Genomic DNA, 17,942 nt, shown 5'->3' on the forward strand with positions numbered 1-17,942 from the left:
AATTTGTGGGGGGGTCAGTAAGTTCACATTACTGGTTTGTGGGTTCTTTGCTCAAGGTCTTAGAAACTGAAATCAAGGTGCCAGCTGGGCCTATGATCTCATCTGAGGTTTAGGGCTTTCTTCCTTGTTCACTGATTGTTGGGAGAATTCAGTTCCTTGAGGCTGTATGATGGAAGTCCCTGCTTTCTTCCTGGCTGTCAACTGGGAGCCATCTTCGAGGCCATGTGGCCCTCTCTGCTGTAGGAGTTTGCTCCCTTAAGGCCAGCAGGAGAGTCTCTCTGGCTTTGAATCTCTCTGACTTCTTTGAAGGGTTTACCCGATTAGGTCAGGTTCACCCAGGATAATCTTCCTGGTGATTATCTCAAAAGTAGCTGATTTAGAGCCTTAATTATGTCTGCAGAATCCTTTCTGCCACATAAGATAACCTAATATGGGGGTGATAGTTCATCACATTCACCACCCAGCTCACACTCAAGGGGAGGGGATGGTGCACCAGGACTTGAGGATTTTGAGGGGTGAGGTATGTCTGAGAATTCTGCTTACCACAAACTTTGATAAGTTAGCTAAAACATGAATTGTTTTGGAGATAATTATTATCTTCAAATATTATAACATGTAAATCTTGTTCGCCTTCTTGGTGTAGTTATTTTTTTGCATTTGCAGACATATTCTTATCTGTTCTTATCCAAATTTAGAGGCTGTACTGGTAATAAAATCACTTAGAAATGTCTTTTACACTCTTGACCTTTGGATCCTTGAAGCAGTAAAATCTCCCCAGCAGCACCATCTATCTTTGCTGACTCTGATTTATGGTTTAGAGGATACAGACACTGTCCATTTCAGCATCTGGCATAAAGTGTGCAGCCCAAGCCAGACCACAGGGAGAATTGCCAGCGATTCCAAATGCAGTCTGTTTGCTGCTGAATCTCTTGTATACGATTGCTATCTATCTTATTTTATACATGACTTAAGAATTATTCAGAAGTCTTAAGGTTACAGATTAGTGGCACTATCTGAAAAAACTATACAGAATCGAATATTCTATATGTAGGTACCTACCTACCTACATCATGCATGTACACCTGTGTGTGTGTAACCATGTAGATTTATGTCTGTGTGGTATGTATATGTAGGTGTGTTATACAGCATTATTTTTACAGAAGCAGTGTTACTGATAAAGTATCCCTTGGGTTTTCTTTGATACCTGAGAAGTTTGGTAATAAAGTAGTATTGAACTTAGGGATTTTAATAAATTGAAAATTATGTACCATAATGGCCGTTATGTCGTCCTGTGAGCATAATGAAAAAGTGGTGTGTAAGTTTTGAACTATATTTACTTAGGAAAAAATAAGAAGATAATTTTCAGGGAACTTTTTGCTCCTTCTATTTGAAGGTAATATTGATTGAAAGCTGCCTTTATAAACCATTTACCACCACGAGCAGTAGTGCTGGTAGCTGTAGACAATTCAGTAGAGAGAAGAGATACAGACTTCTGTCCCATTTTTCTTTGTTCAAATTTCTACTGAGAGACTTTTATCGTCTCATTATTGTTCTGCTGTCTTCCTTGTCCATTAGGAATATTGAAATATCTTTCTAACTCTCTTACTATTGTCTGGTGTAACATAACTAGAAAGAATTCATCAAAGAGGCAAGTGTTGCCCTCTCTGTTTGTGACCTTCCATGTCGTCCTAAAGATGGACTTTCTGCTTTTTCATCTCACCACCTCTGTCTCTAGTCCTCTAATGCAGTAGAGACAACATCTTAAGTATTTCCAAGTATTTCCCCATGAATTTTAGGAACATGGAAGCTTCTCTTAAGAATTATCAACGTGGCAGCAATGCAGGCATCATTCCTTGTAGTAATTCTGGTGCATTCATATCTTTTTCATTGATTTTTAAAAATATCCTAAGTTTCCTAGACACTGATGAATGAACATTTAGAAGGCAACTTTTCAGGGGGAAGAATATTGTGACTTTATAGGAACTTACTTTTCTTGTTTGCTAAATAAGGTCTTTTTCCCCCCCAAGGCTTAATTACTCAAAAAAAATCTTATCTGTTTCACATTTTATACCATAAGATAAAATATGTTTTCCACTTCCATTATTAACCTATATGATTTTGACTTTGGGGAATGAATGGATTACACTGATGTTCTATTAAATTATAATTAGAAACAGCTGAGTACACTTAGCAGCTTTTCTAACATTTATAGGAAAGGAAAAAGACAAGTAGAGCTTGGATGAGAAATGTTTTATCAAAGAGGATAAAATTAGATGCAGATGATAACTATTTTTAGTGATCTCCTGACTGCCAAGCCCATTCTACTTGCATCTTCTAAAGCAACTTAGGATACCTAAATTTTATTCTGAGTGCCAAGGGTGAAAATATTCACACATTGCAAATTAGTATCACATACCAAAATTCTAATTGGGACATAACTATTTTATGCATTTATATAATTCCCAAAATTGGTGTATAGCAAATACTTGTACAGTTTAGTCTGTTGACACCTTCTTATGCCTTTGGAATAAAAATATTTCCCTAGAAAGATTGATACATAATAAAAATCACACTTAGAACTGTCAATTACACTTTTAGAAGCATCCTGTCTTTTCCATCACCCAGTCACTGTGCATTTGATTCTTTGAAATAACCACTGCAAAATATCATCTTATAAAAATGCATTATACTTACAGAAATGTTTGGGAACATAACATCCCTTCTGTTGGTAAATGGTTGACCTAATTACAAGCTCAGTTACCTTATAATTACCTAATTACAAAAATTTGACCTGTTATCTCACGTGAAGGCCATTTATAGCATTAACTGGACCTATGGGGATCTCAGAGGTATTAGGATTGTTATTTTTGCTTTGTTTTTATCAGCTGGAGATTTAAAGGACAGGACATACCAGTAAAATTTGTTATTTTTAAGTGTGAAAATGTGCCAGTCAGGCATTTATTTTTTGTGTTTTATTTGTAACTGAGATACTTTAGAGGCGGCAGGTGCCACACAGATCATCTCCAAACTCTGTTTAATATAGTGAGGACACAGAGGCCCAGCAAGGTTAATCGGCTTGTTCAAGGTCACACAACCATTACTGTCAAGAATCAGGTCTGTTATTAAAGGCGCATATGGATTCTGTGAGTGGCACATGAAACATTTGATGACACTCCCAAGCAGGAAATAGTTCCTCATAGTGAACATAAATTACTTACTTCCTCTTGTTAGATACTTGGAAGAGATGGAAAACAGCTGATGCCTGCAATGCCAGTTCTCATATAATTTCATTATTTCTTGTTATTTAATTACCATTTCTCCTAATTTTCTTCAAGAATGATTTGCCTGACAGGATTGTATTTGTTGTTTTTTTGGTTTTGTTTTTAACTGCAACAGTATGTTGTTTCCAAAGGATGCTTGGTATATGGTTCCCAGGACCAGCACACAATTGTGGGTCCCCTTGTTGACAAATGATTAGGAATTTCTAGGTGGCAGAACAGAGCATTACACTCAGTGCAAGGCCCTGCTTGAACGTATGGGCCGCACACCTGTGAAGCTGGCACTCTGGTTCTGGGTGTTTTGTCTGAAACTTTCTTGTTAAAAATTAATATACCAAACTACGGGCTTAAATATTTTGATACACTATAGAGATTAACTTTTTTGTTTTGATCCAACAAGATAATTTTCTGTTCTTTCTCTGTTGATGAGTTTATGCTGGGTAATACTGTTAAATTTTTTCCCCAAGATTTCCTGAGGAGGAATGCTAGAGTTATAAAACTTAGAAATAAATGTATGTGTTGTTTGGAGTAGTGGTGTCTAGATTCAGGAACCAAGTGACCCAAAAACTGATACTTGATAAGCAGTGTCCACTATGTAATTTGGTCTGGGGCATTTAATTTGTAGGAGGATGTTTGACAATTTAAAAAAAAGATGTGACTATTTTCCAAAAATCTTTGAATGGAAGCAGCTTGCATCAGCTAGCCTCTTTTATATTAATATACATCATTCAGTGACATTGCACATGTTTTACCAGGGATGCTGAATTTCACCTAAGTGAGATGCTGGTAATCGTTTTACACATAAGTGAGAATATAATATAACCTGATGGTTGTATATGCATTTTACATGTACCCTGGCTGCCCTTTTTGTTACATCTTTTTTTTTTGATGTGAATAATGTTCAGTGTTTATTTGAATAATGTTGATGGAGATAGAAAATATGCTTTTAAAGTAAACAATATTTGAAGCTTTGCGTAGAAAAAAGATGAATGTACCTTTGAAAAAAAGACTAAATAATAATCCTGTCCAAGTGGTTAGGTATACCTGAGTGCTAATTTCTGTCTTTTCATGACTTTTTAGATATTTTATTTTCAGATATAAAAAGTTAAAATTCTATTTTATAACATAAATATAGTAAAAATGACATGTCATGTAAGTTTTTTCACAGAAATCTTTATTAATACTAACGTTTAAAAATTATTTATTGCTTTATTAAAAACTTACCACATGACAAATAAATGTACATTTTTAATTTCTGTGTATTGGTATTAGATTTTTTCCAAACCTAGAGCTGAATATTTATGTGGGACTATCTTTTTTTGAGAGAAAAATAGGATTTTTGAGCAGTAATGCTATTTAACTGGATAATTAACTTTTAAAAGATATGTATATATTAGAATAAGTTAAGAAAAGGTGGTTCTTTTTTTAATACATTGGCATTTTGTAAGTTCCTCCTTTGTAGTGCTAATATAAATTTTACCAGTAGTAAAAAGAATTCAAATTTGTATTGCCTTTTTCTGTTCATCCTCTTTTTAAGAGATAGCCAACAGTGCCACCATCAGAACAGACAGCCTTTTCTCATCATAAGTATTGGTTTCCTCAAAAAAAAAAAAAAAAAAAAAAAAAAATCCTACACTGAAGGATGGTTGAAAAACTGCATGTGTTTAAACAGACACATAAAAAATATTGGGAGATAACCAATGACGTAATGAAACTGCTTTTGATTTATTTTATGATCCAGTCAAATTCCTAAAATTATTCTTCAGAAACATGTTAGTAATTTAGATAGTTACATTTGGCCAAGTCATTCCATCTCGGTAGCATTATATTGATGCCAGTTTATTGTTATCATCTTTAATTTGTTATTGAAAGAAACGATCCTAAACAAGAATATGAAAACATGAAAATAGTCAGACTATCTTGGCCTGATTACATCTTCCATTTTGAGGGCAATTTTTTCATTCTGCCCTTTCCTTTATATATGATTCATTTTTTAATAATGGAACTTTAAAGGTAAATTGTCAAGTTAATTATAATTACGGCGGTTTCAGAATCTATATTAAAGCCTAAGATTCTTCTCTCATGGTCTGATACTTACATGATATGGTACATTTATTTCTGAATGAAAAGAAACCTGGTCCCCATCTTCCTGTTGACATCAAACAGTCTTCTGATATGCTAATCCAGAGTGAGGGAAATCACATAGACTGGCTTTATTTGGAGTCATTCCAAGTCTGAAAGAATATTATGTGTATAGAACTGATTTTGCAGCATTGCCCTCATAGAATGAAAACCGATGCTGACACAGTCTGCAATTAATAAGACTTAACATTGAAACATGATATGGGAGGTTTTCACCATTTTAGTATTAACCCTGATTTGCTTTTTAATATCCTGGTCATCTAATTGTTATTTGTTTTTTTGCTACTGATGTAATAGCTATTGAAATTGCTAATAAGTTCATTTCTATAGTATGTGTTCCAATAAAGATTAACCTAAAGTGATTTGCTTTTCCTTAAAGATTTATCCTTTGGCGTATTGAGTGCATATGAGACAGTAGATATAATAATCCTTTGCTAAGTATGAAGTAGGGATACTAGCAGATTTGTTTCCCTGTATTGTTTTTCCTTTCAGCCTGCCCTCAACTGGTCACAGGGGTAGGAACTGACACAGCTCATTATTTTGGAATCATCTGAAGTACCATTCTCCATATTCAATAACAAAAAAAATCAAATTAGTTGAACTTTCAAAAATGTCAAGTCACCAGATAAAGTGCATTAAAGCACGTATTTAAATGTCGATGCCTATTAATAAATGTATATCTTAAAAAGTTAAAATTGTCTGAAAATTTGTTTAAATGAAATACTTCTTCATGTTGGTCATTTATAGACTTTGCTAAGTAGGAAACCAATTACACTTTTGTTTTTGAAAAATAATTTTTATGTAAAGAATCTTTATAAATCTTATGAAGCCACGAACTGTGTTCTTGAATCAGCATATTATTAGTATATTCTTCTAGCAAAGGTAATGTAGAAAAATGGGCATGAATATGTACCTTTGGTTTTGCAGTTATTTAGTTATTGCCCTCTTATGCGTGATGGCCCACTCCTTCCAAGCTAGCATATTTACACTCAGCTTTTTTGCCCTGGTCTTCCTGTAATGTTTTGCTCCCATATTTAGTTTCATTCGTTCAAAGCAAAGTAGTACAAGATTGACTTGGAGTATGCAGTGGAAATACTCATGAAAACTTTTCACATAAATCCCTTTTATTTATTTAATTTTTAATAAATTAAGTGATATTTCAAATCACCAAGGATGGTTCAATATTTAAAGGAATTCTACTTCACTACCTTCTGTCAAGAGAAGGACTGTCTTGTAATGAACATAATCACCTCCAGGTCTCTAGACTCTTTTATTCCGGCTATTCTTAAAATAAAATCTGACATTCTCCTTTTAGGATAAGAAATTACTTTATGTGGATGTTAATTTTTTGAAATAGATGGACACCACAAAGACGTAGCATGATATGGCTTGTGCTGACCTTAGATACAATAGGGAGACATTTAAGCCATTGTGTCCGGTAAAAATCTTGGTATCCTTTCACTATGGAAAATCATGTTTTTTAGCTGGTAATAGGTAGATAAAAGTAGGTGTTTTTCTGACTGAAGTCAGAATCTAATCTGAAGATAGTTTCTATTTCTAAATCTTATTTAAAAATTTTTAAACAGCATTTTAAGAAACAAAAGAGGCTAATTCCTGAAAGGACCGTTTGGAAGTACTTCGTGCAGCTGTGCAGTGCCCTGGAGCACATGCATTCTCGACGAGTCATGCACCGGGGTGAGTTCAGTCATGAGTAACTTTTAGTGCTGGTGTCAGTGATGCACAGTATCAGGCTTTCCCAGGTAATTTATTTCCAAGTTTTGATTTTACTAGAATGATAAGCCTTTAAGTGAAGACTACTTGGTTTTTTTTTTTAAATAAGAATGAGAATTAGTTATTTTTCTGTTTGACTTTTTTTTTTTTTTTTTACTGATTATATTGGTAAAAGAAAAAAAATAGATGCAGGAAAGCAGTTGAACATGCATAAGGAAGAGTTTTTTTTTTTTTTAATGAACTATACATTACAGCTACTTAGATTTTGAATGTTCAGCATTCACTGTTAATATATTCTTAGTTATCAGTCAAATGGTTGGGTGGAATGTATGAAGGTTACATCACTAAGGCATTAATCCCTTGATCGGGGGGTTTGAAAAATTTCAGTACAATTTATTTAAGCAATTAAAATTTCTAAGGTCATCTAAGTAAATAATTACCTGTGTCAGAGTTATGATTTTATATTTTATGTAAACATGTCAATAAATTACTCTTTAGTGGGATATTCTATTTGAAATTGATATAAGAAGGGCACAAATTTATTTTGTGCTTTGAATTTCACAGAAGTTTATTTGAAAATGGAAAACAAAATGCATTTTTAATGAAAATGAATAGTGATCATCATCCTGCATTGATGATTATCTGTCAGGGGACTGAGAACTCAGAAATATTAGGCTATATGAAAATTACTCAAAATAATTGGTTAAAAATTCAAACTGACTTTCATTTTTGAGATATATTTTAAATTCAATGAGAAGTGTTTTTTAATCCCTTGAATATACCTAAACTGACATCATCTTTCACCTGATCACTTCATTTATTCACAGATATAAAACCAGCTAATGTGTTCATTACAGCCACTGGGGTCGTCAAACTTGGAGATCTTGGGCTTGGTCGGTTTTTTAGCTCCAAAACCACAGCTGCACATTCTTTAGGTAAGAGACACTGTATAATTTCATTCGGTTATCTACCCCCCTTCCCCCCACCCCACCCATATGGTTAAAAATGTGAGGGATGTACAGATTACATGCTAGCTTTTATAGTCTAAATAAAACTATTTTAAAAATCATCAGGTCCTGAGCTGAAACCTGTCAGGTATAATGTGTCCATTCATGTGACAGTTGGATACTTCTGTTAGTTTGACCATCAGGCAGGCATTTAGTAAAAGAAAATGCCAATGAACAAATCTAGTTTTAACCATTGCCATGGATCCTTCCTTTTCTTTTACATTAATAATATTAAGGTAATATGAAGAATAAACCATATCTTGAAAAAGAACCTCACCCGACCATTTAAAAATACTGTAGTTGTTTGTAAATGTTTATTTATTAAAGTAACATACATGGTTGTGATTGCTCTAGAGGGGGGACCTAGAGATGATCTATGGCTAAGGAGGAAGATATTCCCCTAAGTTATAAAGAAGAAGATACTTGTAATTTATTCATTCTAGAGCTGATAATATACGAGTGTCCTTTGTACCTAAAATAGAACTGAATGTAGCTATTATAACATTATATTAATGGAAAGAAGGTTGTCCAGTTTAGAAACAATAGAAATTACTAGGAAGAAATAATTTTTTTAATTGAATAACTTAAAGGGAGTGATAGAGCTTCTCCTGAAACTCTTCAAATCATATTGTCCCCTCCTAATATGACTTTGTCAAAATGGTAACAACCAAAATAAAACAAGGATTAAGATAAAAATAAGTTGGCTTTAATTTAATGATGGCCCATCTTTGGTGAAAGATGAAATCATTGAAAACAATTGATTTTTTTGGATAAAATTATTGTTTTTAAATGAGAAATAAAAAATTTTAACTGGCTTGATAAGGAATAGGTGAGTTACACTAAGTAACGAAGTAGTGAAACGAGCATCTGAATTAGTTGACTGGACATTTTTTAATGGCTTTGTCATAAAGGTCCTGTGTGGCCTTGAACCTGTCATTTAATTCTTCTGTATCTAGGATAGTGTGTGGCACATAAGTAGGCACCTGATCAGTATTTGCTGAATGACAGGATATTGAGTCCTAGATTAAGAAGTGGTGGGAAGATAATACTTTACCCTTCACACAGAGTTTCAGTTTTGTCCAGTACTTTAAGAAAATAAAATTTCAACTGATGCCGAGTAACAATGTTTTAGTTTTTTCTTTCACTTTACATTTATTTTTGCAGAACATTACAATTTTTTCAGGATAGGAAAATTTGACATGAAGTTCCATAAGAAATGCATAAATTTGCAGAGCACTTTAATAAAGTTTTATTTGGAAGTTCCAATAGGACAATGCAAATAGTAGAGGATTTCTGTGAAGAAAACTAGACTGTTCCAAGCCAGTGCCACTGATCGTTAGGGAAGATAACGTGTTCACTGTTACTCATCTGAAAGGAATATCCTAACAGCACTCTGTTGTTAATCTACTTAGAAATGCTGGGTTACAGTTACACACGCACACACATACATGCACACAGGCACAACTGCATGTATCCATGCTCCTGCACACACATATGTATTGTGTAAATGCTGCTTTGCAGACTGTCGCTCTGAGCATGCCGTAGTTACCTGACCCTAAGTATCCAGCGTACTATGTGAAAACCAAATCTTAACAGTTTAGGAAATGGGCTTCTTTAGCTTGCCTGTCACTGCCTCTTACAAAAGTCCTCAGTGGGGTTTACAAACGTGTATGCATGTCTTAGATTTAGATGATGTATTATTATATGATATAGAGAGTAAAAATTTAATAGATTTAATAATTCATTAAGAATTTCTAATGTCAGTTTTTATCTAAATCAGTTCACTTAGGGTCATGTAGTTTGTGTGTGTGTGTGTGTGTGTGTGTGTGTATGGACACACACACATATAAATGGGGATGCCCATAATTATAAAACATTCTGAGACACACCTGAAGTACATACAGTGAGGAAGTAGCAATGAGGCTGGTTTGTTTGATGAATGAATCAGTAGAAAAATTTGTTTCACAAGTATTTTTTTTCTATATTATTTGGAGAAAAATATTCTTAAAATAAGAAAACATGCTTTATTCCTGCCTATCTTCTCTGTGAAGTAAAGATTTTGATGGTTGAAACTGAAGTTCACTAAGCAAAGTACGTTGACCGTCAAGAATTAAGGTTTGAACTCTAGCCTACCAAGGTATTTGGACCCAATAAAAATCCTATGTAGAAGGGTCAGGAAAAATTCTTTGCTAACAGAGAATATGTATAAAATAACAAGGACAGAAATTGTGACATAGACTTAGGTTTGTTGACAAGTTGACCCTGATTTCTGCTTTTAAAGAATTATTGCCCTCCTGTGTTACTGACATATATTTTTATTTTTAAGAGCAAATTTAAAAGATTGCTTTTAAAATAAACAATAAGGATATATAGTGCATCATAGGGAAATTTAGCCATTATTTTGTAATAACTTTAAGTGGAGTATAATCTGTAAAAATATTGAAACACTGTATTGTACACTGGAAATTTATAATATATAAATTATAATATAATAAAAAATAAAAGATTGCTTTTATTTTTCCAAAAAGTACTTGAAAATGTGGCCACCTATACAAATTTATTTTGCTCACAGAAAATATGATAAACTGTATGTTTTATAGTATGTTGATTTTTTTTCTGATTTTGCTGAGGATTAAATCTGTAGGGCATGATTTATTTATTCACAGTGCAGGTTTAAATATTAGTGAAACTACAAATGAATGAGATCTGTATATTGTTCATAAAGGAAAATCCAAATAAGTTTACTTTGAATGAAGTCTGTTCTGGTGCCAAATTTTGTTTAATTTTGTAAAGGAGATTTTTTTCAGGAATTTAATTCAAAAGGGCAAAAATACCTAGGATTTTAGAAATATCTTGTTGTAGTAACAGATTTATACTTTATTTCAAAATACATTTTTTTCAAAAATCAAAGATTTTTCACTTATTTTTATTCAATCATTAGTAAGGAACACACTTCCAAATTTTTTTGTATTTAACAATCCTTAAGAGATTGTCAAGTCCTTGAATTTTTCAGTTGTCTCTTCAATTTCTATCTCTTATTTGTATCATTTAATTACATGGTAACATATCGACATGCAATAAAATCTCTGGTTCTCTCACATTTTCTGCAGCAAATGAAGTTGTGTAGGTGGTCACGTTTCCAGTCAGTTTTCACAACCAGTTTTTTTAACTAAGGAGTATGTCAACATAGAATAATAATAATTCCTTAAATTCAGGGTTAAAATTACAGATACTAAATCTGATGTTGCTGGATGTTCAGACCATGTTCAGTTCTTCAAAATTGGAAAAAAAAAAATCTCAGAGGCCTTTAGCTTTTCTTCTGCTCCCACCACACACAGTGTCTCCCAGTCTCTCCACTTTCTGTCCTGTCCTCCTTAATCCACAACAACTTCATGTTTGGACGAGGAAAGTATCCTCCCTTGTTTGTAATATTCCTTCCCCAAAGACATTATCTGATCATGTTACTTCCTCCAAATCTTTGACTGTTCCCTGTGGCCTAAAGAATATCGTGAAAAGTCCTTGGCTTCGCGTTTGGGGTCCTCTAGGTCGGTGTCCGCTGGCCCGCTCCCGTCTTTGGCTACCCACCTACCTCATGATGTCCGTCGTGCTTTTCCTCTTGCCTTGTTCTGAACGTGAGACAGAACAGAGGACACCTGGATTTACCTGCCCATTCTTCTGTGGGACCCTGATCAAGCCCTTCATTCACTTCTCTCAGGTTCAGTTTCCTGGTTTCTAAAAATGGAATTGTGGGTAATAACCATCCTATGTCAAGCAACCCCTAACCTAATGATAAAATGAACGCAAACATGTTTTCTGAACACTCCAAGTTGCTGTATAAATGTTAAGTTGCTTATGTTAACATGACAGTGGTGTGGGGAGAAGAGGAGAGGGAAGTCATGTGAGATTTATTTATTCTGTTGAAATACCTGAACTGAGTCATTCAAAGACATAGGTGCTAAATCAACTAAAATTGATTTCCCAACTCATTAATGGGTGATAACCTGCAACTGGGAAAACATGAGTCCGTGTTTACAGTACTTTCATGCTGCTCCATTTACTTAAAGACAGATTCCCATTTTGCTCCCTTCTCCTTGTAGACCTTCTGCTGTCCTACTCTCTGTCCGGTTCGGTTGGCCAGACATAGTGCGGTCATTTACGGAGTTGCCTGTGCTCCTGGAGGTGGGGAGTAATGTGCCTGATCGTTCCGTACAGTTTGCAGCCTTTCAGCTCCCTGAGGTCCTCACAGTAGGACGTGAGCCATGGATGCAAACTGTTCCCCTTCTAGAGCCCAGGAGACTGAGGCATAGGAGGCGAGTGGGCTTGGCACCTGGACACCAGTGAGGCGAGCTTCCCTAGTCTGCGGCCCCTCTCCCACCCGGCACTGTATGTTTGTGCTGTGTCCAGACCTTGTGGCGTTTTCCCTGACTCTGCCGTTGTTTTCTGACTTGTTGTTACTTCCCTCCATCGGGGTTACCTTATCCCGCTGTGCACATAGCTGAGGGGCCTACAGGTGAAAGTGCAATTTGCCCCCATCCTGCACTTGACTCTTGTGCATGCCCAAGACTCAGAAGTAAACAGGACGGCAGTCTTTCTTCACAACCATCCTGTCTACCAGCTGCTGGGGCTGATATTTCTAAGGAAGTGGCTCTTCTAGACTGAAAACTAAAACTTCACCAAAACCTGTGAAGTAGGAACATGGCAAACAAGGTGTAATTTTTCTCATGTCACCTTGGATTATTTTAAAATAATCCAAATGTATGATTGTTAGTCAAACCATATCAAACTGCCCTAATTTCCTGTGATAATGACCCAGAGGAATCGTCCACGGCTACTAAATATCAACAGCAAATATAGCAGTGAATATGTGCACAGCATTTATTATTTGCAGGCAGGTTTTTTTTGTTGGTTTTTTTTTTTTTTTTTTTTGCGGTATGCGGGCCTCTCACTGTTGTGGCCTCTCCCGTTGCGGAGCACAGGCTCCGGACACGCAGGCTCAGCGGCCATGGCTCACGGGCCCAGCCGCTCCGCGGCATGTGGGATCTTCCCGGACCGGGGCACGAACCCGTGTCCCCTGCATCGGCAGGCGGACTCTCAACCACTGCGCCACCAGGGAAGCCCTGCAGGCAGTTTTAAAGCACATTTTCTCCTCTGTGCCTTCACGTTGTGTGGGGGTAGGTGGGGATTACTGAGCTCACTGTGTTTAATACTGAACCTGACCCCCCTCCCACACCATCCCTACAATTCATGATCCTTATCCTATTTCCATTTTTCTGTTTTTCCTAGGACTTCATATCTTTGAATATGCTGTGTTACTTATTATGCTTAGTACTTTCTGTCTTTCTCCCTCAGCTGTGTGGAAGCTTCATGAGGACAGGGATCTTCATGTTTTTGTTTCTCTGATGTATCTCAGATGTGTAGGAGAGGGCATTGCACATAGTAGATGCTCAGTGCATACTGATCAAATGAATTACAGACAGGCTACACATCAAAGGATGGATTTAACTAAATATATCAGTAAGTATAGGTTAGATTATGCCGCAGGAAGAAACAATAACAGCCTTTAGTTGCTTAGCACTGAAGCGTATTATTTCTGTGGTCACCCGGAGTCAGCTGTGGGCCCCCGTGTCGGTCCCGGTGGCCGCCCGCCCTCCAGGTGGTCACTTGGCATTTCAGGGGGCTTCAGCCTTGTGTGATCTTCATGAGATGAAGAGATCATGGAGAATCACTTACTGGCTCTTAGTTAAGTTTTTCTACTTGAGTATAACACATTAATTCCCATTCATATTTTATTGGCTACAACAAGTCTCGTGGCCGCATCCATCTTGAAGGAGTGGATGAATAATTCTCCCAGGTGTTCAGGAAGAGGAGAACCGGAAACAGTGAAAGTGAACGTTGTCCCACTTCATTGTCATGAGATGAAGGAAACATGCCTCATTCATTTGTTTATGTGGTTTGTACTCCATCTCTCCTTGTTTATTTTTGTGACTTATTTGTAGCTATTGCACCTGAAGGGTAATTAGCTCTCTTGATGGGATTGTGTGGCCGGGGGGAAGGAACAGGGAGCCATGGATAGCCTTAGGGAGTGTCCATCATTCTGAATTAGGAGATTCTGAGCAGAGAGCTTATTTTTAAATCCAGAATGATTCATGAGGTACGCTAGAGTATTGGTCCCTGGTGAGTTTTCTCTTGATCAGTAAATCTGTAATTTTCCCTCCTGGATGTACTTGTGATAGGGACCTTATTTTGGCCAATTTAAAACATTTATAATAAAAATTATTACTTACCAAACTTCAAACACCAGCTGTGCACTGAGTGCCATGTAGCACGTGAACTGCTTTCTCTTCTGCATCTCGAATTCAAATCTTTAAAGTGGTTGTGATTACCTGGTTTAGGGTCCTTATCAGTTAATGAACAACCAGAGCTCTTTTAAATGATAAAAGATCATCATTTTATTCTTTTATTCTTCTTATGGTAAATGTATTGGCTTCTACCCCCCCCCCAAAAAAAAACCCCTCAAAGAATGTACCTCATCCCATCCCCAGACTGTCCAGTGAACTCGTACAGGTCGAGGATGCTTTAGACCACAAGCATTTCCTGTGGGGTTCTTGGCCTGTGGCCGGCTCGGCACGTGGAATTGGCCCACGTGACGCGTGAATCGTCAGTGCATTTGTATTTGTATGTCTCTATTTCCTATTGCTGCCCTAACAAATTCCCACAAATGCGGTGGTTTAAAACAACACAGATTTATTATTTTTGCAGTTCTGTAGGTCAGAATTCCAACATGGCTCTCACCCAGCTAACATCAGGGCATCTGCAGAATTGCACTTTTTTCTGGAGCTTCGAGGGGAGACTTATCCGGGTTGTTGGCAGAATCCAGGTCTTTGGTGTTGCCGGACCCAGGCCCCTTTTTCCTTCCTGTGTCCTCCCGAGGCTGCGTCTCACCTTCTGAAGCTGCCCTCATTGGCTTCTCCCTCCTTCCTCCATCTTCAAGTCCCGCAGTGGCAGGTGGAGACCCTCTCACACTTGGAATCTCCCCTGCCCCTGCCCTTGCAAATGTCACGGACAGGCCAGGGAAGTCTCCCTAGCTTCAGGTCCCTTTGCCGTGTGATGTGACGTTCAGGGCGTAACACCAGGTGCCAAAGTGCTGCCCGCCTCCCCGGATTAGTCGACCTGACGGCTGGAGAGTCTTTGGTGTCCTCCTCTAAAGCCCGGTAAGGTGACGTGGTTTAAAAGTCAGAGGTTTTAGTGGAAGTTCACAGTACTGAAATTAAGCACTTTCTTTTTTAGACAGACGTCTTAACGTTAAAATTTCCCATTTTTAATTATAGACTTTCATCAGTGATATGTGTTTACTTTTCAAGGGAGAAAATACCACACTTGCATTCATGTAAGTTTTGCAGGCAAGTCTTTTTCTATCATTACTATTAGTTTATTAACAGTTCTTTTTTTTTTTTTTAAATTATTTACAAAAGCTCGTTTAATCCTCAAGGGTCGTCTCTCCTTGGTGCCAGTCTTGCTTTTGAGTGCCTTGCCTTCTCATGGACAGAAATAGAAAGCAATTTTAACAAAACTTAATTAGAAAAATTAAACTGCCATAAGATATAACCACATTATGTACTCCAAAGGTATATGTAAGTAATTAAGGGTAGTTATCTGCTATTCAAGCAAATCTGTTTGCATCAAAGTTGCATTTATTACTTACAATGAAGTGTTTCCTATCTGACCGCTTGCTCTAGTGAAAAGGAGAAAAAAAACAACAACAGCTTAATCATGTTCTAATATGGCATTTTACTTGCTTTCTTAATGTCTCCCGGAAGAGCAAAGATAGTTTCCTTTTTGCACGTAAGTGTGTGATTTAATTATTATATATGCTTGTTGTACCTCCTGAGGATGGAATGGATTTTTACAAAGAGCTGGCTAGGGGGCTCTGATACTGGTCCTTGAGTTGGACAAATACTTGAAACCTCTTGGGGAGAAATTGTGTTGTGGTTGTCGTTGTTGTTTGCGTTACAGGGTTGCTTGAACTCCTCTTTCCCTTTCAAAATGAGACAGTGGTTCTCTTATTTTGTAATGTTGCCAGCTGAGTAAACGCATGGCCGTCGTTCCACCAGCATCAGAATTTTCACACTGGGGTCTCTTTGAGTGTACAATTCATGCTCCCCACACTATTTCCAAGTGTGATATATCCTCTGATTACAACTCGGAAAATTAGTGTTCTTGAACCAGGCATTAAAACAGTTTCATTTTTGGTGCCAAGTGCCACCTGTGGTCACGTGCTTGTCCTTCCCACACCTTCCCTAGCACCTCTCTGTGGGTCTTCCCTTGGCGTGTACCCCATCATAGTTCAGCGTGGTTTGGAGCCTTAAAGGCAGCATATGCTTGCTCAGTATTAAAGACTGCTTTCACTGATTTATTTTTAACTTGCAGTCCTTTCTTGACTTAAATAATCAGGCTGGGAAGAAGCTGTTATCTAACTGTAAACTGTGCATGTTTAACCTCTCAGCTACCATAACAAGTATCTATTTGAAACAGAGTAGCTGCAGAGAAGCACTGAACCCTGACCCTCACTCCTGGCCTTTGGTGTGTACATGCTGAGACTTGTAGAAGAGTTCTCTGCTGCTTATTTTGGAAAGATACAGATTTTTTTTTTCCCAGTCGTATTTCACAGTCGTCAATTTTAATGAAATAACTGTTTAAATGCAAGGGACAGAACGACCTGGCTTGAATTCTACATCCACACTTTACTAGCTTTGTGATCTTTGGCAAATTACCTGACTTCCTTATGCATCCTCTCTACAGCAAGAATAATAGTGGTAACATCTCATTAAACTACCTCTTGGGGACTCCCCTGGTGGCGCAGTGGTTCAGAATCCGCCTGCCAATGCAGGGGACACGGGTTCGAGCCCTGGTCCGGGAAGATCCCACATGCCGCGGAGCAACTAAGCCCGTGCTTCACAACTACTGAGCCTGCGCTCTAGAGCCCGTGAGCCACAACTACTGAGCCCTTGTGCCACAACTACTGGAACCCGTGTGCCTAGAGCCCGCGCACCGCAGCGAAGAGTAGCCCCTGCACACCACAACTAGAGAAAGCCCGTGCGCAGCAATGGAGACCCAATGCAGCCAAAAATAAAATAAATAAAATAAATTAATTTATAAACTACCTCATAATAGCCCCCATTTCACTAGCCAGTGAGCCCCATGAAGACAAGGATTCAGCCTGTTTACTTCTGTCTCCCCAGCACCTAGAGCAGTGTGGGCCCTGATAAACTGTTAAAAGCTCAGCAAGGTAATACATGTGATCCATTGAACACAGTGCCTGGAGCAGAGAAACAGTAACTAGAAAATTTTCTGGGTTTTTAAATGTTATTGGTTACACTTGAAAGATGAAAAATTTATTTAATAAATGTCTTTTGTAGAAGAAATATTGATCTACCACTCAGCCATTCTGTACTGACCTCAGATAACACTCCTTACAATTAAGTAAATTTGGCCTCTCTCCATGGAGTCTGCCAACATAATTTCTGGGCTGGCTTAAGAGTATGAAGGAAAAAATGAAAATTAATTCCTGTTCCCTGAAGTCGTGTGTGTTCGTGTGTGTGTGTGTGTGTGTGTGTGTTTAAATCAAATTGAGGTTTAAGATGAATTGTGTCCTTTCAGTTCTCCCAACAAGGGATGTTCAAAGCTTTCTTTTCTGCAATTTGTTCTGAGAGAAAGAAGCAACATTTCTAAACGGAATTTGCTTGTTTCTACCCTCTGATGTAAAACATTTCAGTCAATTGTCCTA

At 37.2% G+C, this 17,942-nt stretch overlaps 1 protein-coding gene across 1 annotated transcript in view; it reads left to right on the forward strand.

Annotated features, from left to right (window-relative positions):
• NEK7 (NIMA related kinase 7) overlaps window positions 1-17,942 on the forward strand; it is an 84,998-nt gene that overhangs the window by 41,788 nt on the left and 25,268 nt on the right. Inside the window, exons 5-6 of the mRNA XM_079697591.1 lie at window positions 7,007-7,115; window positions 7,979-8,086. Coding sequence (XP_079553717.1) covers window positions 7,007-7,115; window positions 7,979-8,086 — 217 coding nt within the window. The remainder of the gene's footprint in view (window positions 1-7,006; window positions 7,116-7,978; window positions 8,087-17,942) is intronic.

This window comes from Hyperoodon ampullatus (assembly GCF_949752795.1).
Source record: "Hyperoodon ampullatus genome assembly, chromosome: 2".
Lineage (NCBI taxonomy): Eukaryota > Metazoa > Chordata > Mammalia > Artiodactyla > Ziphiidae > Hyperoodon > Hyperoodon ampullatus.